At 48.8% G+C, this 27,728-nt stretch overlaps 3 protein-coding genes across 9 annotated transcripts in view; 1 reads left to right on the top strand and 2 right to left on the bottom strand.

The window, feature by feature from the left end:
• Ift172 (intraflagellar transport 172) overlaps nucleotides 1-15,735 on the top strand; it is a 40,407-nt gene extending 24,672 nt beyond the window's left edge. The window contains exons 20-49 of one of the 3 annotated variants that reach the window (XM_055626938.1): nucleotides 137-229; nucleotides 1,194-1,271; nucleotides 1,494-1,742; nucleotides 1,924-2,002; nucleotides 2,198-2,318; nucleotides 2,495-2,639; nucleotides 3,424-3,513; nucleotides 4,041-4,138; nucleotides 4,268-4,403; nucleotides 4,480-4,596; nucleotides 4,903-5,045; nucleotides 5,995-6,088; nucleotides 6,386-6,450; nucleotides 6,824-7,004; nucleotides 7,229-7,338; nucleotides 7,460-7,589; nucleotides 10,095-10,193; nucleotides 10,375-10,484; nucleotides 10,597-10,660; nucleotides 10,856-10,942; nucleotides 11,987-12,103; nucleotides 12,836-12,946; nucleotides 13,124-13,243; nucleotides 13,772-13,867; nucleotides 14,048-14,107; nucleotides 14,191-14,289; nucleotides 14,517-14,670; nucleotides 14,835-14,926; nucleotides 15,107-15,240; nucleotides 15,378-15,735. In XM_055626938.1, coding sequence (XP_055482913.1) covers nucleotides 137-229; nucleotides 1,194-1,271; nucleotides 1,494-1,742; nucleotides 1,924-2,002; nucleotides 2,198-2,318; nucleotides 2,495-2,639; nucleotides 3,424-3,513; nucleotides 4,041-4,138; nucleotides 4,268-4,403; nucleotides 4,480-4,596; nucleotides 4,903-5,045; nucleotides 5,995-6,088; nucleotides 6,386-6,450; nucleotides 6,824-7,004; nucleotides 7,229-7,338; nucleotides 7,460-7,589; nucleotides 10,095-10,193; nucleotides 10,375-10,484; nucleotides 10,597-10,660; nucleotides 10,856-10,942; nucleotides 11,987-12,103; nucleotides 12,836-12,946; nucleotides 13,124-13,243; nucleotides 13,772-13,867; nucleotides 14,048-14,107; nucleotides 14,191-14,289; nucleotides 14,517-14,670; nucleotides 14,835-14,926; nucleotides 15,107-15,196 — 3,228 coding nt within the window. In that variant the 3' untranslated portion in view covers nucleotides 15,197-15,240; nucleotides 15,378-15,735. Of the gene's footprint in view, nucleotides 1-136; nucleotides 230-1,193; nucleotides 1,272-1,493; nucleotides 1,743-1,923; nucleotides 2,003-2,197; nucleotides 2,319-2,494; nucleotides 2,640-3,423; nucleotides 3,514-4,040; nucleotides 4,139-4,267; nucleotides 4,404-4,479; nucleotides 4,597-4,902; nucleotides 5,046-5,994; nucleotides 6,089-6,385; nucleotides 6,451-6,823; nucleotides 7,005-7,228; nucleotides 7,339-7,459; nucleotides 7,590-10,094; nucleotides 10,194-10,374; nucleotides 10,485-10,596; nucleotides 10,661-10,855; nucleotides 10,943-11,986; nucleotides 12,104-12,835; nucleotides 12,947-13,123; nucleotides 13,244-13,771; nucleotides 13,868-14,047; nucleotides 14,108-14,190; nucleotides 14,290-14,516; nucleotides 14,671-14,834; nucleotides 14,927-15,106; nucleotides 15,253-15,377 lie in introns of those variants that run through there. The other 2 variants (XM_055626958.1, XM_055626948.1) reach the window with 2 other exon arrangements.
• Nucleotides 2,411-16,889, bottom strand: Krtcap3 (keratinocyte associated protein 3). Of its 3 annotated transcripts, XR_008722406.1 has the most exons (8): nucleotides 16,743-16,889; nucleotides 16,455-16,639; nucleotides 16,310-16,369; nucleotides 15,983-16,189; nucleotides 15,745-15,879; nucleotides 15,528-15,640; nucleotides 4,022-4,346; nucleotides 2,411-2,892 (listed from the first exon to the last, which is right to left on the bottom strand). XR_008722406.1 is itself a non-coding variant. In XM_055627002.1 (7 exons), exons 1-6 carry the CDS (start codon nucleotides 16,768-16,770, stop codon nucleotides 15,533-15,535), a joined length of 723 nt encoding a protein of 240 aa, XP_055482977.1. In that variant the 5' UTR covers nucleotides 16,771-16,889; the 3' UTR covers nucleotides 15,333-15,432; nucleotides 15,528-15,532. The 3 variants fall into 3 exon arrangements, 2 of the variants coding, with proteins under 2 accessions (XP_055482977.1, XP_055482988.1); XM_055627002.1 differs by lacking the exons at nucleotides 2,411-2,892; nucleotides 4,022-4,346 and adding an exon at nucleotides 15,333-15,432; XM_055627013.1 differs by lacking the exons at nucleotides 2,411-2,892; nucleotides 4,022-4,346 and adding an exon at nucleotides 15,333-15,432 and having other exon boundaries at nucleotides 16,815-16,889.
• A 90-nt stretch (nucleotides 16,890-16,979) lies between these two features.
• Nrbp1 (nuclear receptor binding protein 1) overlaps nucleotides 16,980-27,728 on the bottom strand; it is an 11,658-nt gene continuing 909 nt past the window's right edge. Inside the window, exons 2-19 of one of the 3 annotated variants that reach the window (XM_055626969.1) lie at nucleotides 24,561-24,792; nucleotides 24,272-24,394; nucleotides 23,995-24,096; nucleotides 23,547-23,636; nucleotides 23,173-23,213; nucleotides 22,734-22,828; nucleotides 22,240-22,263; nucleotides 21,145-21,228; nucleotides 20,591-20,649; nucleotides 20,350-20,448; nucleotides 18,856-18,988; nucleotides 18,552-18,657; nucleotides 18,396-18,446; nucleotides 18,177-18,312; nucleotides 17,959-18,012; nucleotides 17,818-17,881; nucleotides 17,601-17,656; nucleotides 16,980-17,524 (exon numbers count right to left, since the gene is read on the bottom strand). In XM_055626969.1, coding sequence (XP_055482944.1) covers nucleotides 17,420-17,524; nucleotides 17,601-17,656; nucleotides 17,818-17,881; nucleotides 17,959-18,012; nucleotides 18,177-18,312; nucleotides 18,396-18,446; nucleotides 18,552-18,657; nucleotides 18,856-18,988; nucleotides 20,350-20,448; nucleotides 20,591-20,649; nucleotides 21,145-21,228; nucleotides 22,240-22,263; nucleotides 22,734-22,828; nucleotides 23,173-23,213; nucleotides 23,547-23,636; nucleotides 23,995-24,096; nucleotides 24,272-24,394; nucleotides 24,561-24,770 — 1,632 coding nt within the window. In that variant the 5' untranslated portion in view covers nucleotides 24,771-24,792 and the 3' untranslated portion in view covers nucleotides 16,980-17,419. The remainder of the gene's footprint in view (nucleotides 17,525-17,600; nucleotides 17,657-17,817; nucleotides 17,882-17,958; nucleotides 18,013-18,176; nucleotides 18,313-18,395; nucleotides 18,447-18,551; nucleotides 18,658-18,855; nucleotides 18,989-20,349; nucleotides 20,449-20,590; nucleotides 20,650-21,144; nucleotides 21,229-22,239; nucleotides 22,264-22,733; nucleotides 22,829-23,172; nucleotides 23,214-23,546; nucleotides 23,637-23,994; nucleotides 24,097-24,271; nucleotides 24,395-24,560; nucleotides 24,793-27,728) is intronic. The other 2 variants (XM_055626978.1, XM_055626988.1) reach the window with 2 other exon arrangements.

The raw sequence follows: 27,728 nt of genomic DNA, 5'->3' as shown, positions 1-27,728 counted from the left end.
TACCCGTAAAACCTCAGGCTGCTCAGTCCATTCGTTAAAGATCGTTAGCTTCTCAAGTCTGTTAGCCTCCATGTCCTCCTGGCCTTCCTGTGTCCGCCTGCTCTGAAAGACCAAATGTCTTTTTTTTTCCCTGGAGGGTGGAGAAGGAACAGACTTCTATCAGGTCCGAGCACGTCTAGCCATGCTGGATAAGAACTACAAACTGGCAGAAATGATCTTCTTGGAACAGGTAACAGGAGAAAGGGGACAGGATGGAGGAGGGGTTCTTGGGAAGGGAGAGGAGTGAAAGACTGCCAGTCAGTGTGTTTTTGGAAAGCTTGGAGAGACCTTTTAAGCTCAGAGTTCATCATCCAATGCCTTTGTCATCCAATGCCTCCTCTGTGTTAGTCTTTATCTAGGCAAATATCCTCTTTTGGTCTTTGATTTCTTCTTCCTTTCAAACTGGTGTCTTAGCTCCTCTCTACTGCAGAACCTGTCTTTGCAATTCTTTTTTTTTTTAATTTTTATTTTTTCATATTAATTAGTTTTTTCACTTTGTATCCCAGCTGTAGCCCATCCCCACCCCCTCCTAATCCCCCCCTCCCTCTTCTTCGCCTTTGCTCCTCCCCCAGTCCAGTGATAGGGGAGGTCCTCCTCCCCTTCTATCTGACCCTGTCGATCAGGTCTCATCAGGACTGGCTTCATTGTCTTCCTCTGTGGACTGGCAAGGCTGCTCACCCCTCAGGGGTAGATGATCAAAGAGCCAGCCCACGAGTTCATGTCAGAGACCGTCCCTGTTCCTATTATTAGGGAACCCTCTTGGACACTGAGCTGCCATGGGCTACCTCTGTGCAATTTTTGTACACAGGGTAGATCCAGGTTTTTTTGTGGAGCCCCAAACCTGTACAGTCTGAGGAGCCTCCTTTAAGACAGATTGCCTTGGGCACCTGTGCATACAAAGAGCCAGAGTCTGAGGCTTCATTTAGTTCATCGTGAATAGTAAACCCACAACTGGAGTAGCAGGCTTAGGGTGTGCAAGGCACTCAGGTCAATTTCTAGAGGGAGTGGGACTGGGAGGGAGAGAGGGAAGGAGAGAAAGAGAGAGACAGAGAGAGAGAGAATAATCATGCCTGGTATCCTGGCCAGGCTGAGCAGCGCTTGCTAGGATTTGACCCTCTTCCTGGCATCCTTTTTCTTCCCTGTGGCACCCCTAGAATGCTGTTGAGGAGGCCATGGACATGTACCAGGAGCTACACCGCTGGGATGAGTGCATTGCTGTGGCTGAGGCAAAGGTATTGTTTCTGTCTTTTGTTCAGAATTCGGCGTTATCAATTTCAGAAGTCTTTCTAAGGAAGCTGTCAGCTTTGGAATGGGGTTGGGGCTTCCTGATACAGTGAGGAATTAACATATTGGTACCATGGGAGGAGCCCTACTGTCACAGAGGACCAGGAGGGACATGGAAACTAGAAGGGTGAGGCGGGATGAAGTTCCTAGCGGCCTGTGTGCATGTCCAGGGACACCCGGCCCTGGAGAAGCTACGCCGAGATTACTATCAGTGGTTAATGGACACGCAGCAGGAGGAACGGGCAGGTGAACTACAGGAGAGCCAAGGGGATGGGCTGGCAGCCATCAGCCTCTACCTGAAAGCTGGGCTCCCTGCCAAAGCTGCGCGCCTGGTTCTGACCAGAGAGGAGCTGCTGGCCAACACAGAGCTGGTAGAACACATCACCACGGCCCTCATCAAGGGGGAGCTCTATGAAAGGGTATGCTGACTGCCTTTTCCTGGCTCTTATCCCCACGACCTGAACCCCTCTCCCTCCCAAAGGAGTCTTGGGGACACAGCGCTCTCCCCGACTGCTAGCATCTTTCTTTGGGGAGCTGATTCTTGATTCTTTGTGTTCTGTGGGTTTCATTCACTGTAGTTAGTTGAATGTGTGTTGACAGGCAGGTGATCTCTTTGAGAAGATTCGAAATCCACAGCGGGCCCTTGAGTGCTACTGTAAAGGCAATGCGTTCATGAAAGGTATCAGCCGCTCACAAGCCATTCTTTACCCTCTTCACTCTTGCCCACTGTACCCCAGCCTCTCCCAGGGGACATCCATTCAGCTAGACTGCCTCAGTTCTGCTTCCCTCTACTTCTCACCCATTCATCCCCACCATGTTGTTCTGAGTCCCAGCCCTGGAATTCTGAGCCAAGTGCCTCTTGTATCCCTGGTAGCGGTTGAGCTGGCTCGGCTGGCCTTTCCAATGGAGGTGGTAAGGCTAGAGGAGGCCTGGGGAGACCACTTGGTACAGCAGAAGCAGCTGGATGCGGCCATCAATCACTATATTGAAGCCAGGTATGGTGGCGCAGGGACAGAATGGGGATTTGGGCATGGAGTAAGATTATGAGCAAAGGAGGGTGCCACAGCCTAAAAGAAATTTCAAAACGTAGGTTAGAATGTGCTCAGAGGGTCTCTTCACTTCTTTCACCCTCTTTTCTCTACGTATTTAATGTCTTCCCTGACTATGCCAGGTGCTCCATTAAAGCGATTGAGGCTGCCCTGGGCGCCCGCCAGTGGAAGAAGGCAATTTATATATTAGATCTCCAGGATCGAAACACTGCGTCTAAATACTACCCTCGTGTGGCCCAGCACTACGCGTCTCTGCAGGAGTATGAGGTGAGGAAAAGTCCCTTTCTGCAGCGCTGCAGCAGCACAGCGCAGGGTGCTGGGGAGGGTCCCTGGAACAGGATGTGGGCTCACCAAGGACAGTTCATCAAGCCCTTCTTGCTGGAGTTCAAACAGTGTCACCGCGAGTGAGGAGGTTCACTTCCCTGCTGTCATCCCAGCATGCCCCAGACACGGTGATCTCTTCCTGTGCCAGCTCAGGTGATTCTTCAGAATAGCTTCAGCAAAACTAGTATAGGCCGTCCTACATGCAGAAATGTGAGGCCCCGTTAAGTTCCACTGGGTTAGATAGATGCCTCAGTGCTTAAGAGGACTTGCTATGCAAGTGTGAGAACCTACGTTCAGATCCCAGCACCCACATGGTCTTGCACACACCTGTAGCCCCACAGCTGTGGGGATGAAGATGAGGATTCCTTGCATGGGGCTCGCTGGGTGCCAGCCAGCCTAGCTAAACCTCACAAGCTTCAGCCTCAGAGAGAGACACTGCCTCAAAGAAATAAGACAGAGGGGATAGAATAACTCTGCTCTCGCTTCTGTGTTTTTATGTGTACCTAACATATGCACACACAAGAACACACATACACACATGCTGTACACACGCATGTACTCAGAGACAGACACACATACATCATACACCACACACATGCACACACGTGACTTTGATCTAGTCTTTTCTCCTAGAGACACACTTTACTTGTACTCATCTTTTCTTCAGTATTACTACAAAGTGGTGCGCCAGTCTCTCCACCATCCCAGCTGACATCTTCAATTTCAGATTGCTGAGGAGCTCTACACCAAAGGAGACCGGACCAAAGACGCTATAGACATGTACACGCAGGCTGGACGCTGGGAGCAAGCCCACAAGGTAGAGAACAGGCAGCGCCCATGAGCCAAGGACTGTGCGTTGGCAGCCATGCTGCCTCTCCTTGGTCTCTGATAGCCCTCCTTCACTGGTTCCCTGAAAGCTAAGAAAGGGTACCAAAATACAGCCTGGCAACTTGGATCCCTAGCAAGAGGGAAAAAATGTGAAGAGGTCCCTGCCCTCGCCTGCGGTTCTGAGGAGAGCTGTTGGTCTCGGGAGCCAGGCTTTCTGAACTACCGCTCTAAAGCCCCTGGCCGCTTGATAGCTCTGCCCTGTCCCCTGCGTTGCAGAGCTCTGTGGAGTGAGTAGGAGTGTGGTAATGCGCATGTGGCACCACCTACACGGGCCTACCAGTCTTCATGCCTTAGCAGGGTGCAGTTCTTCGTGGGCTCCCTGTGACCTGGCATTGCCTGAACTGACTAGTAAAGCGGCAATAACTAAATGCCAGTGATTGCTGGGAGAATCCATAGGCCAGGAGCTGGTGAGTTTCCTTGCACTTGACCTGACCTACCTGGGTTCCGTGTTCACAGTTGGCCATGAAGTGCATGCGCCCGGAAGACGTGTCGGTGCTGTACATCACGCAGGCCCAGGAAATGGAGAAGCAGGGAAAGTACCGAGAGGCTGAAAGGTGAGTGTGGAGGGAGCTGAGGCTTCAGAGCCTGGAGAAGGGATGGGCGTGACGCTGGTGGCCTTGGCCCAGAAGCAGCAGCAGTGGGGATGTAGCTGTAGGAGGTTCCAGGTGCTCCCCTGTCCTCAGGCTGTATGTGACAGTGGAGGAGCCCGATCTTGCCATCACCATGTTCAAAAAGCACAAGTTGTATGACGACATGATCCGCCTGGTAGGGAAGCACCATCCAGATCTACTCAGTGACACACATCTTCACCTGGGCAAGGTGAGCCCTTCTGGCCCTGCCCAGCCCTCCCAGCCAGCATCCATCACCCCTGCCATCCTGACGCACCATCCCGCAGGAGCTGGAGGCTGAAGGCCGACTGCAAGAGGCTGAGTATCACTACCTTGAGGCCCAGGAATGGAAGGCAACTGTGAACATGTACCGGACCAGTGGGCTTTGGGAGGAGGCCTACCGGGTAAGAAGCTCATGCATCACTCTTTCCCATTCTCACCTAACTAATTTTAACCAATGTCACAAAGACCAGAGTATTTTGTGTCAGTAGCACAGCCACATCTGTATAGATAAAAGTTTACTTATAATTTTAAGGGCTTATGGATTTCCTGAAACCCATCCTCTGTCCCTAAACACCATGACCTAAGTCAAGAGACCTGACACTTGGCCCTCTCCAATGCTGGTTTGGAGTGGGGTCCTGACGCTCATCACAGCAGAGGCAGGAGGCCAGAGACAACAAGGGTGATGCTTGAGCAACTTTGCTTTACAGGTGGCCAAAGCCCACGGAGGAGCCAATGCCCACAAACACGTGGCCTATCTGTGGGCGAAGAGCCTGGGAGGAGAGGCTGCAGTTAGGCTGCTTAACAAGCTGGGACTTCTAGAGGCTGCCATTGACCATGCTGCTGACAACTGGTGGGTTCTGCAAGATGCTTCCTGTCCACTGGCCCCATCTCTCCCAGGGCAGCCCACACACAGAGAAGGAGAACTGACATGCAACTGAAAAATAATTCCAAAAGCTGAGGTGACCGTGAAGACATGTGAGCCAGACCTATAAAGACATCTTATGATCTTATGATCCTGGCATCTGGGGGCAGAGGCGGAAAGATCAGAGTTCAAGGCCAGGTTCAACTACATAGTGGGTTTGAGGCCAGCATAGATCACTGTTGAGTTCAAGGCCAGCCTAGACTACATAGTGAGTCGCAGGCCAGCCAGCAAAGGTTAGACAGTGAAACCATGTCTCAAAAAAAAAAAAAAAAAAAGAAGAAAGAAAAATAGTAGAGATCTTTGGAAGGAATGTGCTTTATCAAGAGTTGTTCTAAAGAGAAGGGTGGACCAAAACAGCTTGAAAAGGTAGGACTGTGCTAAGTCAGTAACATTTCTCGGTCATCAAAGCATAGTTCTGTTAATTGAAAAAAGTCTATTTTTCCTTTTATCTATCTTTTCAGACAATTTCATATATACATACAATGCACCATGATCCTATCCCCCATCATCCTGTTTCATCCTCCCACTTCTGCTGGGCCCCTTCTTAGTCACAGCTGGTCTCCACCTACCGCAGTGTCTGCTTCTTTGTGACCCACTGTGTTTAAATTGGATTGCTTGTATGAGCGTGGGAAGGGGTTTACCTTCCCACAGGCGACCTCTCAGTGCAAATGTCACAAAGGCCAGGCAGAGTGCCTCTGGAGGAGGGGTGGAGCTGCAGGAGCACTCCCGCTGGGCTCAGGAAGGCACAGGATTGGCCAGCCACCTCTACCTGTTGTCTTTACCTCTGCCCTTTTTTCCCCCACGATTCTCTTTTCTCTATTTTCTCTTGCCTTCTGTAAGTATTAAGCACAAACTGTGTCTACATCTTCCATTTCAGCTCCTTTGAGTTTTCCTTTGAACTCGCTCGGCTAGCCCTCAAGCACAAAACCCCGGAGATTCATCTCAGATATGCTATGTACTTGGAGGATGAGGTATGGATGTAATTTTGTCCATCCTATACCCCTAACATAGTGGTTCTCAAGCTGAGGTTGTGACCCCTTTAGGGGTTGAATAACCTTTCATAGTCGAATAGCAGATATTTACATTATGATTCATAACAGTAGCAAAATTAGAGTTATAAAGCAGCAACGAAAATAATTTTATGGTTTGGTGATCACCACCACACAAGGAGCAAAGGGTTGAGAACCGCCGCAAACTACTGTGACCAGTTCAAACCCTGTCTGCAGCAACACCAGCCTCCTTCTCATCACATGTGACTTTCTGCCTAGGGCAAATTTGAAGAGGCTGAAGCTGAATTCATCCGAGCTGGGAAACCCAAAGAGGCTGTGCTCATGTGAGTTTCTCCAGACCTTTTTTTTTTTTTTTTTTTTTCTTTCATTTACTATGAGTGTGGAAATGCATGCCACAGCACATGTGTGGAGGTCAGAAGACAGCTTTCAGGAGTTAGTTTTTTCCTTCGACCATGCAGGTTCTAGGATTTGAAATCAGGTCATCAGTTTTTGTGGCAAGCACCTTCACCCACTGAGCCATCTCTCCAGCCCCCACTGCAGCTTCTTTAAAGACTGTCACAGGGCCTTTCATGGTCATCTTTACTTTCAAACCTAGTACAAATAAACCAAATAAAACCCCTCAGTTATACAACTGTCTCCCATTATTGAGGCTTCAGTCCTGTGCTCCACATCTCCTGTGTCCCCTGTCTTGGGCAGGTTTGTCCACAACCAGGATTGGGAGGCAGCTCAGCGTGTGGCGGAGGCCCACGATCCTGACAGTGTTGCTGAAGTACTTGTAGGGCAGGCCCGTGGGGCCTTGGAGGAAAAGGACTTTCAGAAGGCAGAAGGGCTGCTGCTTCGGGCCCAGAGACCAGGTCTGGCTCTCAATTACTATAAGGTGAGTCACTGTATTTGAGTCCCAAAGGGAGGATGAGATGTTATGAGAGGCCACAGAAATCCACACCGATTCCTGGTGCTGAAAACGGCAGGAGAAGGGAAAGGATAGGCAAGAAAAGGAACAGAGAAGGTCAAGGAGTCAGGAGTCATGCCAGGGAAGCCTGTGTAGTAGTAGGGTTCTCCGAGCCCTTACCTTGACCTTCTGCTACCTGAAACCCTGAGCAGGAGGCCGGACTCTGGAGCGATGCTCTGAGGATCTGCAAGGACTATGTACCTGGCCAGCTGGAGGCCCTACAGGAAGAGTATGAGCGAGAAGCTACTAAGAAGGGGGCCAGGTAAGAAGCCTAATGTCCTGGCAGTGTTGTCAGGACTTGGTGGGATAGGCCACAAGGTATGCGAGCAGTGACCACACCACCCCTCCGCCATCCTGATCATTAAATACTCTCATCCCCACAGAGGTGTGGAGGGACTTGTAGAGCAAGCACGACAGTGGGAACAGGCTGGAGAATACAGCCGTGCGGTGGACTGCTACCTCAAAGTCCGAGACTCAGGAAGCAGTGGCCTGATGGAGAAGTGCTGGATGAAGGTGAGACTTGAAGGATCTCCTGGCCCTGATTCCCTTAGGCCCATTCCCACTTAAAAATATTCTTCTTGGTCCTCCTGTGACTTTATTGCAAGTGACAGAGACCTACCAAGTGCCTGCTGTGTATGCTAGAGCCAAAACATCTAAAGACTAGAAGAGATGTAAGACACAGACAACCAGAAGTTAGGGGACCTAATTACCAAATCCAAGTAAGACTGAGGTGTATGGAGTGAAATTTGGAGACACATGAGCTCCCTGTGGGCTGGAGTAGTCCATAAGGTTCTTTGAGGAAGGAAGAAGGACTTGAACAGGAGCCAGAAGATCAATGCCAGATGCAGGGTCACAGGCGAAGGCCGTGACTGAAGCATGGGCCCCTCCTTCAGCACCTCCACCCAACAGCTCCTGCAAAGCAGACTGCGCCAGCCCACTACTCTTCACCAAGCCCAAGACAAACTATCAGTCAGAGAAACAAAACCGATAGTGTGTATACATGCCTGAGATAAACAAACTGGCTAACACAGTTACCTAGGTGGGCAAGGCCCAAGATCTGCATGGAGACTGGCCAGCAGGAAGCCCAGGAGAGAAAGTATAGGAGACCCAAAAAGAGCCAGCATTTCAGCTCCAGAGTGAGGGAAGAAAGAGCCAGTGTCCCAGTTCAGACAACTTTTGGGCAGGGAGACGCTTCCTTTACTCAGGGTAAAGTAAGCCCTTGGCTCATTCAAGCTCTCAGCTGAATGGATGAAGCCCATCTGCATTAGGAAGGTCGATGTGCTTTACAGTTTAGGTGCTAACCTCACCCAGGCACATCCTCACAGAAATGCCCAAAGTAATGTTTGAGCAGTGCCTAGATTCCGTCATCACACACAAGTGGCAATGGGCCAACTCATTTAGTATCTTTGCAATTGGACATGCATGTATGGTTTAAATGATGCACTTCGGGTACAGGGCAATATGGTATTGGGAGTCCTGAGGGGTCACTAGCTTTCTAAATTAAATATTGTTGTGTTAATTCCCATACAAGGCGCCCTTAAGTTTTGGGGGTCATTGAATAGGTCCTGGGAGGGAGAACAAAGGAAGTAAAGGGGCTGATGTTTGGTGGTGAGATTTGAGCAGACTTTAGGCAGCATGCACTGAGCATCCGGCATCTTTTACAATGTTTACTAAAGTAAGGGCTCTGCTTTCAGACTGGTCACACGGTGGCTTTCTGGATGGGGAGAAGGCATGCTCTAAGCCTTGCAGGTTTGGAAGGTCAAGAAAGGAAAGGAAAAGAGCAAGGGAATTAGTCTAGGCTGTAGTTAAATTGGGTCACATGGAAATTAAAATCATTAAAGATGTAGACACCCCAGGAGAAACAGTTAAACAAAGATGTCAGAATCATCCAGACCAGCACTGTCTGCTGGAAACACTGTGTAAGCTACAAATGTGTTATTCCAGCTTTTTAATACCTGGTTTTGATTAACTTTTAAAAATGATGAAAAAAAATTAAAAATACAAAAAAAAACAAGCGCGTTAAAAATAATTGTAAAATACTTAATTGAACATTTATATATTTGTTTGTTTTAGTTTTTCAAGGTAAGGTTTCTCTTGGCTGTCCTGGACTCACTTTGTAGAGCAGGCTGGCCTTGAACTTACAGCGATCCACCTGCCTCTACCTCCCTGAGCGCTGGCATCACAGGTGTGCACTACTTTGCCTGGCAACTGAACATTTGAATATTGACATTTCAGTCAATATTCAGTCAGCTCAGTGGTTATGAGCACTGGCTGTTCTTCCAAAAGAACCAGGTTATGTTCCCAGCACCCAAAAGGCAGCTCATAGCCATCTGGAACTCCAGTTCCAGAGGATCCCATGCCCTCTTCAGGCCTCCATGGGCACCAGACATGCAGACAAAAATGCAGGCAAAGCATACACAGAACATAAAAATAAGTAAAATCACCTGGTCATGATGGCACATGCCTTTAATCCCTGCACTCAGGGAGGGAGAAGCAGGTGGATCACTGTAGTTCGAGGCCAGCCTGGTCTACAAAGTGAGGACAGCCAAGTAAGGTTTGTCCAAAACAAAACAAAACAAACAAACAAACAAACAAAAAACCAAAACAGTAAACTCTTTAAAATATTGACATTTCAACATAATACTCGTTGAACTTAATATTACTGGTATTTGCCATTCTCTTTTTATATTATTTTCAAAATCCAGTGACCATCACTAACCTGAGGCTCACAAATAGTTGCAGGTTTTCCTACAATTCTCGTTTCAGTTTTCTTTATACTGTGCTACCAAGATAGCAAAGCAAGTGTCTGAAGACTTGCAGTGAGCCAAGGGGGACATCAGATAGGTTCAGTGGTGGTCAGCCCAAAGGTTCAATTGCCAGGCTTAGCCTAGGAGGATGGATGGAGGACAGGGAAGGATCACAAGAAAGGTGAAAGCTGGAGTAGAAAAACATGGAGGCCAAGACACCCTAGCAGGCTTTGTTTCTTGATCCATTTCCATCCTCTATTCAACCACTCAGGCGGCTGAGCTGTCCATCAAGTTCCTGCCTCCTCAGCGCAGTCTGGAAGTAGTTCGGGCTGTAGGTCCCCAGCTGATTGGAATAGGAAAGCACAGTGCGGTAAGTAGGGTGCCAGGACTGCCGTGATTGGATGCGCGTGGGTGGAAGGCTGACACACCACCCTGGTGTGCAGGGGTAGGGCCCTTGGTATGTTCTGGGAGAGGGAGGGCGGGAGCTAACCAAGTGGGGAGACCATCAAGTCAGGTGGAGATAGCTTTCACTCTGGTATCCCCCTGTGCAGGCTGCGGAACTCTACCTGAACCTGGACCTCGTCAAAGAAGCAATCGATGCTTTCATTGAGGGTGAAGAGTGGAACAAGGCCAAGCGCGTGGCCAAAGAGTTAGATCCCCGGTAATCACTGGGACGTTCTCACTCTAGTCCTTTTGTAAACACTGGGGAGAGCTTGTATGGGGCGGCGTGGTGTTCCAGGACCGTGAAGTTAGCAATCTCTACATCTTCCCAGGTATGAAGACTATGTGGACCAGCATTATAAGGAGTTCCTTAAGAACCAGGGCAAAGTGGATTCGGTAAGGCTCTCAGAGTTAGGCAGAATGCAGGAAGAGGCCAGAGGTCTCCTAGGTGGCTGAACTCTTGCCTAGCAAGTGTAAGGCCCTGGGTTCAGACCCCAGCACCACAAAAACAAGAAGAGTAAAAGCCAAATTCTTGAAGAGGTACTGGAGCTCTTCCCTTCTGCTCAGCTCATGTGTCTTATTGCTCCACAGCTGGTGGGTGTGGACGTAGTAGCTGCTTTGGACCTGTATGTGGAGCAGGGCCAGTGGGATAAGTGCATTGAAACAGCCACTAAGCAGGTACTGCTGTCTCCTTCCCATCTCTTGATCCCCTCCCTACTTCTGCGCAGCCCAGCTCTGAACTCTATTAGTGTGCCATCTGCAGAGGTCCCTAATGAACATCAGAGAGCAGTCTTCTATACTGATACTGTGTGATCAGAATTGTTCGTGCCTGTAAAATTTGTATGCACCAGTTTCAATTGTTGTATTAGAGGCTTGCTGCCTCCGTCTGCTAACCTAGGCCTAGTCCTGAAAGCTTCTAGCCTCTGTACAATCTAACCTAGGCCTAGAATGTTTTCAGCCTCTGAGACTTACTGCTTAATAAGCTCACCCTTTCTAGTTCTTTCTGAGCTCATTGCTGGCTAGTTCAACTCAGCGGTTCTGGCTCAAGCTCCTCTGCCAGCTGAGTTATTCAGTCTGACTTCTCTCTTAGCCCCTGAATTGCTCTGCTTGGCCTCGAACTAACTCCAGCAATCTGTCCTACTCTCCTGGCTCCTTCTCATTCTCTGGCTCTTTCTATCCTTACATGTGTCTTATTTCTTCTCTCATTCAACTTGTCTCTGTAAAACTCTCCCAGTAAAACTGCCTTCTCTCCCTCTCTGCATTACCCATTAATTACCCATTACCCTTTCCTCTTTCCTCGTTAGAGTTGGTCATATCCTATTCTGTCCATCTTTCTCTGATTTGTCAGACCTTTTCTGCCACTCAATTAGGCATCACTCTCAAACATGGATGCTTCCTTCTACAAACTTTATTGTTTGGGATTAAAGGCATATACCACCGCACCTGGACCTAAGCTTTTCTTTACCTAATATTTGCTCTATACCAGGCTAATCTTGAACTCAGATCTACTTGCCTCTGACTCCTGGGTTAAAGGCATATTTATTCCAGCTGGATCACACAGACCTAGAAGGTCTTTGGATGTGATCTCTTGCCAGAACAACCATGTTCTGAATTAAAATTCCTCTACATGTGCCCTTTGCCCCCTAAAATTCACAGCCTCTTGTCACTGCCTGTTCTTGCTGATCCCAGCCTTGACCATGCTTTTCTTCCACTCCCAAACAGAACTACAAGATTCTTCACAAGTATGTGGCTTTGTATGCAACTCATCTGATCCGAGAAGGTGGCTATGCCCAGGCACTTGCCCTCTATGTGCAACATGGAGCCCCTGCTAACCCACAGGTACCAGCATTCTGGGGATGAATGTTTCCACTAAGGAAGTCATTCTTCATCCTCTAGAACCATCCAACCTTTCAGTCCCCTCAAAAGGATCCTGTCCTGAAAGAGCCAAACCCAGAATCCTGTCCTGAAACACACAGGCTCCCTGGAGGGAGGCTTTACCCAAACAGCCAACGTGTTCTTAGTAAACACACAGACCTAGCTGTCCAAGAGAAATTGTGGGCCCCGTTTAAGGTGACGTTGTTCTCCTGTAAAGAATCCGAGCTCTCTAGACTCTAAACTGTTAACATTGTGGCTGTCCTCACATTTATATATTCACCCACGCTCACTGAATACCAGCTAGTATGATGAAATTTTGGTTTCTGTTGTGGGTTTTGTCTTTTTGTTGTTGTTTTTTGGTTTTTCGAGACAGGGTTTCTCTGTGTACCCTTGGCTGCCCTAGACTCAATTTGTAGACCAGGCTGGCCTCAAACTCACAGCAATCCACCTGCCTCCGCCTCCCTGAGTGCTGGGATGACAGGCGTGCACCACTGAGCCCAGGGGTTTTGTCTTTTTGTTTTTTGAGATAGCTCTCCTGCCGGCCAGGCCAGCCTAGAACTCACTATGGAACCTGGGATAACCTTGAAATCCTGGTCCTCCTGCCAAAATCATTTTCTTAATGCTCTTCCTTCTGCATCAGTCTCTTAGCTCACACACACAGCCCTCGCTTGTGTCCCCTTCCTCCCCGACCTCTAGAACTTCAACATCTACAAAAGGATCTTCACAGACATGGTTAGCTCTCCTGGGACCAACAATGCTGAGGCCTACCATAGCTGGGCTGATCTTCGGGATGTCCTCTTCAACCTGGTAAGGAAGAAGGGTCAACGGTGAAATGAAAGGGTTCCTTCTCCTGCCCCTGTCCTGGTCTCTTCTTTAGTGGACATACACCTTTACCTTCTCGGTCCAAAAAGCCAGCAGTGACCACACTACATCTCTCCCTGGCCTTCTTCTGACCCGAGCCTGGCTATGTGCTCTCTTTCCTAGTGTGAAAACCTGGTTAAGTCCAGCGAGGCAAACTCTGCGGCTCATGAAGAGTTTGAGATGATGCTGCTGATCGCCCATTACTATGCTACACGATCTGCAGCCCAGAGTATCAAACAGCTGGTAAGATGCAGCTGGGGAGACTGGCTGCAGAGCCCCCAGGCACAAGGATGCACCTTCAAACCTTTGAAGCTGAGCAGGTCCCAGTTCTGGGGCTTCCAGCTCAGGCTTAGAGCGCCACATTTCCTCTGTGCATCTCAGTCTTCACCCTTGCTGAGATGACGTTTCTTCCCACACTGCTCTGACCACAGGGCTCTGTGTTCACAGCCCTACCAGCCTCATGTTGAAATGCTCAGATATCATGAGGTTTTCTGTACCTCCTACAAAAAGTACACAGACTTTTGACTTATTTGGTTGTAAGTGTGTATACATTTCGTGCACTTGGTCACATTCTAGAAGTAGAAGGGTTCCTGTACATAATCTGGGCCCAGTTATTTTGTGCTGATGAAAAGAGTAGAATAGTCCAGGATCTAGAGCACTTCTGAACTGCTTGCTGGTTTTCTAGCTCCATGCTGCCATAGTTACAGGCTAATTGGTGTGGTCACTCAGCCACACAGGATCAGGATCATAAACTTGGCCTTTAATCCACAGGAAACCATAGCTGCCAGGCTTTCTGTGTCACTCTTGCGCCACACCCAGTTACTACCTGCAGACAAGGCCTTTTACGAAGCAGGCACTGCTGCCAAGGTACGCTGGGACAAGGGAAGGGTGGGGCTGAAGAAACAAGGAAATCTGAAGTGGGAAGATGGAGACTCCCTTGAGCAAAGCTGAGTCTAGGCCTGATGCTGAGGACAGTCCACTCTGTTGGAGTGTCCTGACTCCAAGAAGTACTCAGGCTCACAGCCATTTGCAACTTTTCTGTTATAGGAGGTTGGCTGGGAGAATATGGCTTTCATTTTCCTCAACCGGTTTTTGGATCTGACTGATGTAAGCAGGGAAATTGTCCGGAGATCGGGAGGTTTTGCCTGTCACAAGCTGTGCCTGTCTCATGGTTAACTGCTCTGCCACAGGCAATCGAAGAAGGGACTCTGGATGCCCTGGATCACTCAGATTTTCAGGACACAGACATTCCCTTTGAGGTGCCACTCCCAGCCAAGCAGCATGTCCCGGTAAGGGTGCAGGACTGGGGAAGGGAAAGGTGTCACCTGTGGGTTGGCCCAGAGAAGGGAGGATGGCTTTGGGTTGCTCTCTTTCAGTGACATCAGCCCTCACTATTACTCAGGGAAAGTAGAGGCAGTGGCTGTGGCCTTCACATCCAGGAGGGGCTGATGTATGGCTGAGGGCTGAAGAAGCCCTGTCCTCACCCCCTGTAAAGACAGTGCTACCCCTTTTCCAGGAGGCCCAGAGAGAAGAGGTTCGAGACTGGGTGCTCACAGTATCAATGGACCAGAGGCTGGAGCAGGTTCTGCCCCGGGATGAGCGAGGTGTCTATGAGGCTTCCCTAGTAGCCGCAAGCACTGGAGTCCGGGCCCTGCCCTGCCTCATTACAGGTACAGAACCCCACCTCGCCCCATCATCTTGTGGCAAGCAGAAAGGAGGGGAAAGTAGTGGCATCAAAACTTCATCTCAGAACCATCCCACTCTCTCCTCCCCGGTGGCTGTTATCCTTCCTATTCTCGCACAAACTCCATCATCTTTCCATCTTCCACCACAGGTTACCCCATTCTGAGGAACAAAATTGAATTTAAGCGGCCAGGGAAGGCTGCTAACAAAGACAACTGGAACAAGTTTCTTATGGCCATCAAGGTTAGAGAGGGAGTCATAAAGGGCAAAGAGAACAGCTGGGGGGAAGGGTGACTGCAGCAAGGAGGATTGCTTAAAAAAGGCCAGTGCAGACCCTGAGCCTGCTCCTCCTGCCACCCAGGAGCTGATGGTACCTGCACTGCTCTAAGGAGTGCCTCTTATGTTCTTCCCCCTTGCTCACAGACCTCCCACAGCCCAGTGTGCCAGGATGTGCTCAAATTCATCAGCCAGTGGTGTGGAGGGATCCCCAGCACCAGCTTTTCTTTTCAGTGACTGGTGCCACTGAGAAGTTTCAATCTGTCCCTCATTAAAGCTCTGTACGTAGTTGAGACTGCTGCATTCTTTGGTCAACTTCTCTTCAACCACAGCACTGTGCCCTTCACTCCAAAAGAAATTGTAATCAAACAGAAGACAAAAACAAGTTCTTTTAATACAACCATTTATACCACCCTAGGATCAAGGCCTCATGTGTAGCAGAAACACCCGTGGACTGCACCTCAGAAGAGCACCTGCCCAATAAAGAAAGCCAACCTGCATCAGAGAGCAAGCATACCAAAAAGCTAGCCCAATCCCCAAGAATGCATCCCACTCCGGGGCCTTTTACCTTTCCTAAACCCAGGTTTTCTGTGAGGCCTGGAGATCCTGATGGTGATGGAGCAGCTGAACATTTTCCTGCCTTTTACACTCAGGAGGTTCAAACTCTGTCAGTTCCTCCAGCTGCAAGAGACAGGGGATTCAGTAACTGGGCCTCAAATGACACCCCAGCTCCTTTTCAAGGCAACTCGGGTGTGTAATGAACCCTTCCTGTTCCTCTTCCTTACCTGTTCCTGCAACCCTTCCTTCCTGCAGGGCCCAATTCCCCGTAGGGTGAGTGCAGCCACACAACAGTAACCAGAAAGAGCAGCCTCCACTGCAGACATGAACAGAGAAGGGATCCAGAGAGCCAAGGCTGTATCCTAAAACCAAAAGGAACAAAGAGGATTAGGCCTTGGAATGAGGCAAAAGCAGTACACGGGGCAAAGGTGAGGACCGAAGTTTTGCGAACAAGAATAAACTCACATAAATTCTTGTGGGATCAAAAGGACAGTCAGTGTGTCCAGGCCCCTGGTCCAGCGGTATGGAAGGATCCAGCAGTCCTGGATGGCAATCAGCAATAAGACGGCGGCCACCATTGGCAACAGTGAGCGACACAGCAAGGAGGAGGCCCATGGAGCAGGCAGCAGACAAGAGCAGGTTCGCCAAGGCCAGCATCAGCAGGGCCCAGTGCTAGTAAGGTAGAAGACCTGGGTGAACAACCTGTTTGGGTTTCCCAGGGACATTTCAGTTTCTCTATCTGAGGCTCCTGCCACTGGAAGTCAGTTGAGACACCTCCTCCACCCCTCTCACCAGTCGTGGGCTAAGAAGATTCCTGGATGCCAAAAGGGCCACAAGTCCCACGGAAACGCTCTGCGAAAGAAATACGCCTATGGTTTACAGGCTCTTCCGTGCTCCGCCCAACCCACCTGCCCGTACACCCTCCAGCCACGCTCACCAGCAGTCCCGAGCCCACGGAGATGACATTGGCAGTGGTATACTCCGGCGTGACCGCCCCACGGGGGTTGGCCACATGCCGCAGGACAGTACCATGCAGCACAGCTCCCACCAGGAGGTTCACGTGGCCCACCAGGATCAGCGCGAGGCCCACGCGCATCAGCCGCCTGGGTCCCCGGTCGGCGTCTGCAGAGTAGGGGGAGGGGCGGGTGTTAGCCGTGCAGGGCGGGGCCGCAGGGCCAGCCGGGGGTGAGGAGCCACAGGTGAGGAGGTGAGCAGTGCAACTTACCGAAGGCGCAGAGGCGGCAGTACCTCATGGCGGCCGCCCTGCCCCCCTCCGCCGCCCCTCCGTCCGCCCTACCTGAACCCGGCCTAGCCCCGAAGCCGGGCTTCCGCGCCGCCGCAGGGCAGCTCTACCTGGACCCGCCCCCGACCTGAGGCCCGGCCTCCAAGGGGCCGCCCCACCTGCGCACGCCCCGCCCCGACCTGGAGAGCCACCCACTGAGCCGCAAACAACACGCGATGCTTTTAGCAAAAAGTAGACTTTATTACAGCAGCAACTGAGGCGATTCGAATGGCCCCCCGGGCCACCCCTGCAGCACCACCTTTCTCTCCTGCCCATCCGCCCCAGTGGGATTGTAGAACTCAGCTCCCCCAGTGCCCGTGGGCCTCCTGTCCACACAGGCAGGGCAGGAGCCAGCAGGTCAGCTACTAGACCCCAGCCAGAAGGTGGCTGCTGAGAAGGCCCAGGCCCACGTCTGTGCAAAACAAGTAAACAAAGTGCAGAGGGGAAGAAGAGAGGGGAAGGGACAGGATGATGCTCAACCAGGGAGCCCCTAAAGCCCTCCTGAATAATAAGGGGGAGAAGGGGCTTCACAGGGTAATACTGACTGGGGAGAAGGGCTGAGGACTGCAGCATGTCCAGGGACAGCCACAGCTCAGATAGGGGCCTGGCTCAGGTGAGCTCTATGAGGAGACGGTGACAGCAGCTGAGTTGAGGGTGCTGTTCCTGGCAAAATTGAACTTGTTGAGAGTCTCCTCCAGCAGAGAAGTCAGGCGGCTCTGGTCAGCCTGGGGAAGAAGCTCAGTGAGACAGGGCTGAGAGAAGGCAGAGAGGCAGCCAGGGCACGGAAGGCAGGAACCTCACCTCACTAATGAAGCCCAGCTGCACCAGCTCGGCTGCCAAGTCCGGGATGTTCTCATCTGACAGAAAAATAGGGATGTCTGAGTACAATATGGGAGACCCAGGAGCCCTTCGGAGAGCCCAGCTTCCGAAGCTCTCAGTCATTTTCCCTGTCCCTGGCATGTCTCTCAAAGGATGGGGGTCATAAACTCCCCTCCTCCAAACGAAAGGAGACCCTCACTTGGCATCAGGTCACAGCTCAGGTGCCGGTTCAGTTTGTCCTCCAGCTTCAGCAGAAGTGTTAGCTAGGGAAAAGGACAATGAGAACGAGGCTCCTCTCGCCCCCCTCCCCGGCCCTGAGCAGCCCTGGCCCCGGGCTTACATGGTGTTTGACTCCCTCCTCCACCGACTCAATGTTGCATTGCATCAGCACCACCTGGAACAGGACAGACACCAGCAGTGAAAGACCACGCCGAGAAGCCTTTCCAGCCCATGGAAGAACACAGTGGCCAGAGGGCAGAAGTGCATCCGTATAGGACAGTGCCTCAGTTGGGGTGCCTCTACCCTCTTGGCAACACACTCACACCACAGAGTCCCCACCTTGCGCGTCTCCACCTCAGCTGGCTCAGGAGTAGGAGTCTTAACGGAGGGGGGCACAACAGGTGATGTCACCTCTTCCTGCTGTGGCTGCTGAGGCCGAGGCAGCCCAAAGGCTGTCAGAGGATAGATCCCATTCCTGGTAGGAGATGACATAAGTCACTTGGACTCTGTGAAAGCCTCAGGGCACCTACTTCCTCACAGAAGCCTGCCTTCTCTCACCTGACGTCTTCAAGGAATTTGTCTAATTCCAGGGCTGGTGATTGAGAGTACCTGGAAGAAAAAGGGAACAGCATGAGACTGAGCGAGCATTCTACAGGGCCTAGGGGTATTAGTGACCAATCCACCCCTTTCAGGGGTCTCAGCTGGTTAACTCACAAAGTCTGAACTGGTTCTCGTCCTGGCCCTGCAGGGATTTCAGCTAGTACAGCACTGGTATCCATGTTTTTGGTGATCTCTTCCAGAGCGTTCTCTGGGATCATGTCTGGTGGGTGTAACGGGGTGGAACATTATGTAAAGACAAAATTGTTTCACACTAGGCAGAGAGGCACAGGGGTAACAGAAGACTAAAGAAACTATGACCATGCCAGTAATGGAAGCCCCATGAAAAAAAATTCCTGGTAATCTCTGTTCAGCATGGATTCAGTCCCAGGACAATTCCTAGTAGGGTCTGGGGACTCACGTTGGTGTCCCACAATACAGTGCGCAGCAAGAAGTTTGAGGGAGGGCACTTCAAACAGTGCTGGGTGGAACAGAAGCTCTCTAGCTGTTGGTCGTCGCGCAGGCTCAGACTGCAGGCACTTCTGAATAAACTCCTATAAAAGAGCAAGAAACTGCAGCAGGCATCTGGCAAGACTCCACAGCCATGTAACTTTCATTCCACTTAGCAAAATGTTTCCTACATTCTTGAAGTTCAATACTTGTAGGAGAATCATTGATGTATTTCCTGAAAGGGCTTTATTAAATATATATAGTAATAAATAAACTCATTCACTGTCTTTTTAAACATTTTGTTTTTCTAAGACAGAGTCTCCTTATGTAGCTTAACAAGGTTGTCTTTGAACTTATAATCCTCCATGGCTGGCTTTGGTATTACTTTTCTACTCTTCAACTACAACTTTTGGGGTTTTTTTTTTTGTTTTTGTAGACAGGGTCTGTGTAGCCCTCCTTGTCCTGGACTTACTTTGTACACCAGACTGGCTTTTTTTTTTAATGCTGGGACTTAGTATTTACTGTTTTTTTTTTTAATTTTTTTCTTTTGTTGTTGTTATATATGTGTTTGTTTTTATTTTATTAGCTCATTTGTGACCAACTTTTTTGGATCTTTGCCAAATTTAGTTTCTCCTTTCCCAGATTTAGCAAACTATTATAGTCAATCATATTTACCATCTTTTTTTGCTTCCCAAGCCCATTCTTAACTTCTGTTGTCTACTACAATCCCTGTCTTCACACTATTTCCCATGCTCTCTCTGACCATTCCACCTCCTTTCCTGCCTCCGGCCGAATCCCATGGCAGCATGCTTTCTAACTTAAAGTTTTAAAGGCCAAGAACGTCTCATACCTGATCTTTCACGTAATTTTCCCACCCTATTGAGAACTTGGTTCCACTCTTAACTTTTCACTAGACATCTGTTTCCTTCTTCCTCCCCATTACTGTTAACTGTCCCTTCCTTGTTTTGTTTTTGCAATAGGGTCTAATGAAGCCCAGGCTAGCCTATAACCCTCCATCTTCAACTCCTGATCCTCCTACCTCTACTTCCCAAGTGCTAGGATTATGAGTGTGTTCCTCCATGCCTGACCTGAGTTAACTGTTCTTATTCAGACTGTCCTGTCTCACTATAGCTAACCTACCTATTGATTCATAATTCTTTCACAATTCCTTTAAATCGTAGCTCATTAAATATAAAGCTCCAAATAACTAGGTTGATATTTAAATTTGCTTTGGAATGCCACAACATTATGTAAGAGTGTGTGGCAACTGACTGAGGTAACTATCCAATCTGCTCACCTCTACAGAGACACACCTAACTAGGACTGAACCCCTTAGGTTCTCACAGGAAAATTATAGTTTAGTCTTTTCTATTTTGATTTTATTCTTTTGCTGTTAGAACATATTCCCAAGAGGTACAATAAACCTGAAAGTGTCTGAGAATCAGTTGAGGGAAATTAATCTTACCCTCTGTAATGAGTCTTCTAGTAGCTGGATGGCACTGCTGATGGCTTCCTGTGGCACATATGAGGACTCTCCATTGCCCTGAATCTCTAGTACTGCCATCTGAGGTGGAAGAAACCCAAAGGAAAAATTGAGATCTAAGACACAAACCCTGTGCTCCCACAATCATTCCCCAAACCAGCATTTCCCATCCTGTGTTCTAGTTTTATACTTCTTCCTTTTCCCTTCCCTCAGATCTCCTCACCTCCAGTGCACACATGCCAAAGGAGTAGATGTCCACTGCTGTTGTCACATTAGTGACTTCTAGAGAAAACAGACAGTCAAATATGAGAATTGATTGGGGTTAAGAAGTGGCAAACATTCTTTAAAAAAAAAAAATGTATGCAAGTACAGAAACCTAAAGTTTTGGTAATTTATCCCTGTATCTCAGGTTATAAAGTATAAAACCAAGATCTGGAGTGGGCCTGGCAAAGGCTGCTGGGGTGGGAGATAGTCTTGGGGTGATCTGTCAGGGAGGGAATAGGTGGAGGAGAACACTCTAAAGGACTTTTTTTTTTTCTTCTCCCTAAGACAGGGTTTCTCTGTGTAGCCTTGGCTATACTGGACTCGCTTTGTAGACCAGGCTGGCCTCAAACACACAGAGATCCACCTGCCTCTGCCTCTGCCTCCCCTAGTGTTGGGATTACAGGAATGTGCCACCGTGCCTGGTTAGGACCCGTTTTTTTTTTTTTTTTTTTTCCCCCACACTTTATTTTAAGCAGAGTCTGAAAATGGGGCAGAAAGGCAAGGCTACCTCACCTCCATACTCTGGTGCAAAGAAGTGTAGGTTCTTCTGCTCTTCCCGGCAAGTCTTCACATGATTGTTGATAGTGTCAGGAGCCACTAGGAGCAGGGAGACACCCACAATCTGACCACCACCACCAAAGCATGATCTTACTCTAGAGAGTGTTTCCAAAAGCCATGTTTCTCCTGAAATCTTCTTTCTAATACTCAATAGACACAAACCTATCACTCTCCCAGTCCTGAGCTATAGACTGCATATGAACACACCTGCGTCTTCTTTCTGCAGCCTTACTGCTCTCATCTGAGGTCCCTAACTCAGGAACAACAAGGCCTATGCACTATACAAACAGACACTGAGAGCTTTAGGCTCATCAAGTAACACAAAGGAAAAACTTGTATTTGTGACCTGCTCATCTATTCAAAGACCAAAATATATCAAATGCACAGGCCCATGAAAATGCTAGGTTTTATTTCATTCATCTACCCTGCAACTAACATAAAAATATAGGCAGCCCTTCCTATATGGGACAACTGGAAACCTCAAGAACCTGGATGAGAAAGGCAAAGCAGCATTAACATACAACCAAGGAACAGGCCTCTTCCTTATCTGTGCTGACTGAAACTCAAAACCAAAAAACAAACAAAAAAAAAAAACCCCAAAAAACCTCAAAATCAATACTCTGAAATCAGTTTCACTTCTTAATCCACCAAAACTTTTTAGACCCTTCCGTAAAACCTTTTTCCTCAATACCACCTACCACAGGACTGAACGAGGAACCAGGACCAGGCCCAAGCTGGACTCACTCTGATCATAACAATGACAACAAGTCACAGAGAATCTAGGAGCACAGTATGATTTAGGGAGCCAGCCTGATGATGAGGGGAATATGACTCTAAGAGGAAGTGTCCAGCCAGGCAGAATCCACAGGTAACAGGCAGGTTACAAAGGGGCAAGCAGGTGGAGGCTGGCAGGGCAAAAGCTAAGCAGGCATAATTAGGCACGGGAAGCAGGGAACAGACCTTGCTCCCACGACTGCATGCACTGGGCAGCCGCAGAGGGAGCAAAGGAAGCACAAACAGAGCCCCAAGTGGGGCAGAAGGAGCTCTCACCATTAGCAAAAATCCTATGAAAGACTGTTGGGAACAGAGCAGCCCGTAAGCGGGAGGGAGGAAAACAGAGAAAAGTTGTGAGCAATGGAGCAGCCAAGCCCCAGACAAATGGTAACACCACACAGACACGGCACACGGAATGTCACTGCACACAAATACACAGCAAATGAAAGCACTCACAGCAGGCACAGTCTGGAACCTCTTTGGTAGGGTTTGGCCCAAAGGGCCCGAGTCAGACCTCACATCCATCTTCTGCTCTTTCCCAGCCTCGTATCAGCTTATCTGTATTATTCCAAGGTTCTCTCCAAGTACAAGATCGTATACCCTACCCCATTTCCACTAATTGGTCTCTCCCTATGAACCGCTACTAAAAGCCTATCTCTTATTATGAGCCCACACCTCAAAATTTGCTGTTCTGCCCATGCCTTTTATCTTACCCCCATGGTTCCCAAATTCCCGAGGCTCCCCTGCCCAAAATCTCTCCCTCCCCTCACCAGAGCCAATCTTGATGAGTCCGTTGTGCTGGATGAAGATGGTGTCACAGGTCAGGTTCCCATGGATGATGGGAGGGTCACAGGAGTGCAGGTAGCTGTGGGGGCACTGGGCTGTTAGAGGGGCCACTAGGAAATTTAGGGCAGGGGGAATCCAAGGGTTAAGAGGAGCAAGGGCCAGGTCTCCTCCTTGTCACCACAATGACAATCCCTACACTCTGAATCTCCATTATGCCAGGTGACTTAAATAAGCACTAGGAGAAAGAGGCCAGGAACTGTGGTTAGAACATTAGGAGGACCCCATAAGGGGGCTAATCTTGTCAGTATGTGACTCAAAGAAACTGGGAAGAGGCAGAATAGAAAAGCAGAGTAGTGCCTTGCAATCTGTTTAAGAAACTAAACAAGGATATATTGGGGAAACAACTAACCAGATATTACTTACCTTAGGGCAGACAGGATCTGTGTGCACCAGCGTTTCCAAGCCTGGAAAACAGTTTGGTCTAAGGATCAGCAGTAATGTTCTCTTTCTCTCCTTCCTTTTCCCCTCTCTACCCATCCTCCTTCTCCAGGGTCTCACTATATAGCCCTAGCTGTCCTGAAACTATGTAGATCACACTGGCCTCAAACTCAGAGACCTGTCTGCCTCTGCCTTCTGAATCAAGGGCATACACCACCACACCACAACTAGTGATACTTTCCTCTCCCGGACTCCCACTAATCCTTGTCACCCCTCCCTAATTGGCTTCATAATTTCCACCGTCTTTTTAAACCCCTAAACCAGCCGAAAACTATGTCTAGCTTCTTTTCTCTCCGTACCTTTTCATTCATAGTCTTGTGGTTCTTTTTGGTCTTCTTAAGAAACTGCTTAAGACTCCCAGAGGACATGTATTCTGTGATGAAAATCACCTAGGAAAGCAAAGCATTTATTAAGGCTTTATACTACAAATTATCTCTCGCCTTTTACACCAAATACAAACGAAGATATAAACTGCTTTTCTTCAACTTTTCTTTTCTTTAGTAACACTTTCTTAGGCTTACCAGCACAATGAAAACAAAGAAGCAAGCAAATGTTTACTCATTTCTCCCCATCTTTAAGTGGAAAAACACTATAGGTATCAGATAACACGCTACTCCCCCTGCCACAGCAGGAGACCTCAGTTCTCGTCTCAAAATTACCTAGTTTCTACCTCTGAATGTAATATGGACAGTAAATGCAGCTGCTCTCTGGCAAAGAGTTCAGGAAATAATAGGCAAGAAATCTTACCCTGGCTTTGTTCTCTTTAACATCAGCCCAATACTTGTGAAACTTAACGATGTTAAGATGTTCCAATTGAATCAGATTATCAAACACTGCACGGACTTTTTCCTGGAGCAAGGCAGACAGAGGACAACTGAGTTCACAAATCACTGGAATAATGAAAAGCCATTCCCTGCCTCTCCCCGTAGATGATCTAACCATGAAGGCTCATCTCCCAGTCATTTCCCCAACAACAATAGCAGCTTAAATACTGGTTCCAATGCCTCCAGGCCTCATCACCTACCTCCTGCAGTTTGTAGTTCTTGCGTTCAGAGAACTGCACCTCATTCCACACAACCTCCACACCTTCCTCTGTATCCATGGCCAGGTATGCACTGTCAATACCCGGTACATTACGCTGATTCACCTGAGAAGCAATTCAAGTGGAATTAAGTTACCTCACCAGCCTGTCAGAGCATTCCACAGGATCACCTTCCAGCTCCGCCCTACTGAAGTCTATTCTGCTCTACTAGAGTAGAGGACAGCCACCCTAACACTTTACTCTCCCAAGAACTCCATCACCATCACCTCACCTCTTCTCGCCTCTTCTGCCAGCGCCCACAGGGTGACTCTTCCAAGATCTCAGACTCATCTTCACTTTCTTCTTCTTCCTCGGGGGAAGCAGCTGAGGTTGTAGAAGTCACAGGAGGTGACACTGAAGTCAGGCCAGGAGCTGAAGATGAGGATTCTACCTTTGGGTCTGAGCCACTGCTGACTACTGTTTGGGACTCCCCCTCCGACATGCTGGAATGAACACTCAGCCTGCTTCAGTTGAACAAAGACAGGAGAAAACAGAGGTCAAAAACAGATCTATAAAACTTTAATATTTAATAGTCTTTTTTTGTTGTTTTTTGGGTTTGTAGAGACAGGGTTTCTCTGTGTCCCTGGCTGTTCTGAAACTCCCTCTGTAGACCAGGCCAGCCTGAACTTACAGAGATCTGCCTGCCTCTGCTGGGATTAAAGGCATGTGCCACCACTGCCCAGCAACTTTAATAGTCTTAATTAACTTCATCTTCAGACTCAAAAATTCATCTCCCTTGTTTCCCTTAAATCTAAAGTCAGAATTACTCCTACCTAAATACTGAAATGTAAACGAGTCTCCTGCTCCCGGAGGAGTTACCTTGGTTGAAGATCACCCAGAAGTACCAAACACAAGACTAATGCACTTTAGTCAAACCCAAATATACAGTAAAATCAGGCGCCCAATCCAGCAAACAGTGATGCAATCAATGTTTCCCACTGACTCTCCATGTACCTCAATTTCCACTGTGCTCAAGTACTAAGGCATACAGGCATTAGAACACATGACTCTAGACTCCCAAAATGTTGCACTGAAACAGTCATAGGGACCTACACCATCCTTAGCCAACTAGCCAAAACTCTCTACTGATTTATCCTTCTAGAACCAAGAATGACAGTATCCATCCTTCCTATACATGTAAAAGTTCCATTTCTAATGGCCTCACCTTCCTTATGATGTGTGAGTGTGGCAAATGGGTATTGTTTAACAGCATTTCTTATCATTTACTCACTGAAATGTTCAATAACATTTGCAGGCTATTGTAGGTCACACAGTGGGCGGGTGCTTGAAAAACATCAGTGAATTTAAATAAATAAAATGCCTGCACTTAATTAGCACAAATTAAAAAGAATCAAAGACCTTAAGTTTCCAGCTTTCCTTTCATTCACATTACTCAAAGGCTCTGACTTTTCCATTTTCTGGATCTGATATAGGCTACTTTCTTCGGGTACAAATAATTCAAGCTACAGCTTTCATAAGAAAAGTGTTAAACAGAACATCTCTAGCTGGGCTTGGTGCCTCAGGCCTTTAATTCTAGTGCTCAAAAGGCAGGGGCAGACAGATCTCTGTGAGTTTGAGACTAGTCTGGTCTACAACTAGAGTTTAGGACAACCTAAGCTACACAGAGAAACCCTGTCTCAAAAAAACCAAAACATTTATAGAGACAGAGATGCTTGAAGAAAAATCTACATTTTTCATTAATCCATACAAAAAATAACAGAGCAATCACATGAACAAGGACTGTAAAAGAATTGCAACTTGTACTCCAACCAAGTATCATGCATGGAGATAACCTAGAACCCCTGCACAGATGTAGCCCATGGCAGTTCAGTGTCCAAGTGGGTTACATAGTAATGGGAAGAAGGACTGCCTCTGACATAATCTGATTGGCCTGCTCTTTGATCACCTCCCCCTGAGGGGGGAGCAGCCTTACCGGGCCACAGAAGATGACAATGCAGCCACTCCTGATGAGATCTGATAGACTAAGATCAGAAGGAAGGAGAGGGGAACCTCCCCTATCAGTGAACTTGAGGAGGAGCATGCGTGAAGAAGGGGAAAGGGAGGTGGGAGGAGGGAGGGGTTTATGGGGGGATACAAAGTGAATAAAGTGTAATTAATAAAAGTTAAAAAAAAATGCAAAAAAAAAAAAAAGAATTGCAACTTGTGTGTACTAAGGCTCAAGGGAATGCTGTCTAGTAAGAAAGTGATACCCTGGAAAGTAAACTTGTACTCCAAAGTCAGTTCAGAATACCAGAACCCTGCAACCAACACCAATCCCACCATACAAGTTCTCAATGATGTCCCTTTCTGTACATCTCTCCCCAAGCTACGCTGTTTTGCTCCACCTGGGAGATTTGTATTAAACAGTAAAGACAAAGAGCAACACAGCACTACAGGAAAAAATACCTAGTAGGATATTTCCCTTACTTTAATTTCTAAGGAAAGTCCTCGCCTAACCTAGAAATTCTCCTCATTCTTCCAAGAAAGCTGTAAGTTCCGTGTATCTCAGAAAAGATGAGCTGGAGAATCACTTTTTCCGCCTTCCCCTATCAAGGAGCTAAGAAAATAGCAAAGTCTGTTTCGGTTAGCTCCTAGAGCAGCTGCATTCCCGCGATGTGCCTAAAATCTTAAGTGCCAAGTGAAATCGAGCGAGATCACAACAGAAGATACCCGTAGAATGTCAACCTAGGGAGCTGCAGCCTATGAAATCTAAAACTACTGGACCAACGACACAGACAACCACTTCGCAGAGAAGACGGATTGTCATCAGAGAAGACTGTCGTCACCCGGAAGGTACACTGCCCTCCGCAATCATGTCTCAGGAGGGAAAATGAGAGCAGTGCCTACAGATCTCCAAGCACTCCCGCTAAGGAGGCAGAGGCTTGTGCAGTACCGGGGGGAGCCTCAGGGCTGCTGGCAGGTTTAACAGGGATCACACACAGGAAGAGCTCATTTACATCGGTGAGGGCTAGCTCCCCGCGGCCTCCAGCTACCCTGGGGGCGCACGGTACATTCACACCGGGGCATTGTCTGTTATCTTCCAAAGTTGCTCTCCCGGCTTCCATCATCAGCTGAAAGCCCTCCGCGCGTCACCCCGCACAGCTCGCAGCCACAGGCCGCTCTGGCGAAACCCAAAAAGCCTCCGAGGTCAGCTCGAAGTGCTTGGTGGCTGAGAAAGCAGGCTCAGAGGCAGGAGGCCCTGAGCCTGTCAACACTCCAACAGGTCGCCCGGCCGGTATCTGGAAGGAAGTGGCGGCGGGCGGAGGGCGGCCGGCCAGACGGAGCACCACAGCCACCTCATCAAAGGCCGGCCGCGCCGCGCCGTCAGGCCGCAGGCCACGCCCCCGCGCTCGGCGCGCCGCCCCGCGAGCAGGCCGGGCCGGGACGCCGCGCTTCCTTC

The sequence above is a fragment of the Psammomys obesus genome, unplaced genomic scaffold (assembly GCF_907164565.1).
Source record: "Psammomys obesus unplaced genomic scaffold, mPsaObe1.curated_primary_1811, whole genome shotgun sequence".
In the NCBI taxonomy this organism is placed as follows: Eukaryota; Metazoa; Chordata; class Mammalia; order Rodentia; family Muridae; genus Psammomys; species Psammomys obesus.
Note: the sequence above shows the minus strand (reverse complement) of the source record. Positions and strands in the feature narration are given on the sequence as shown.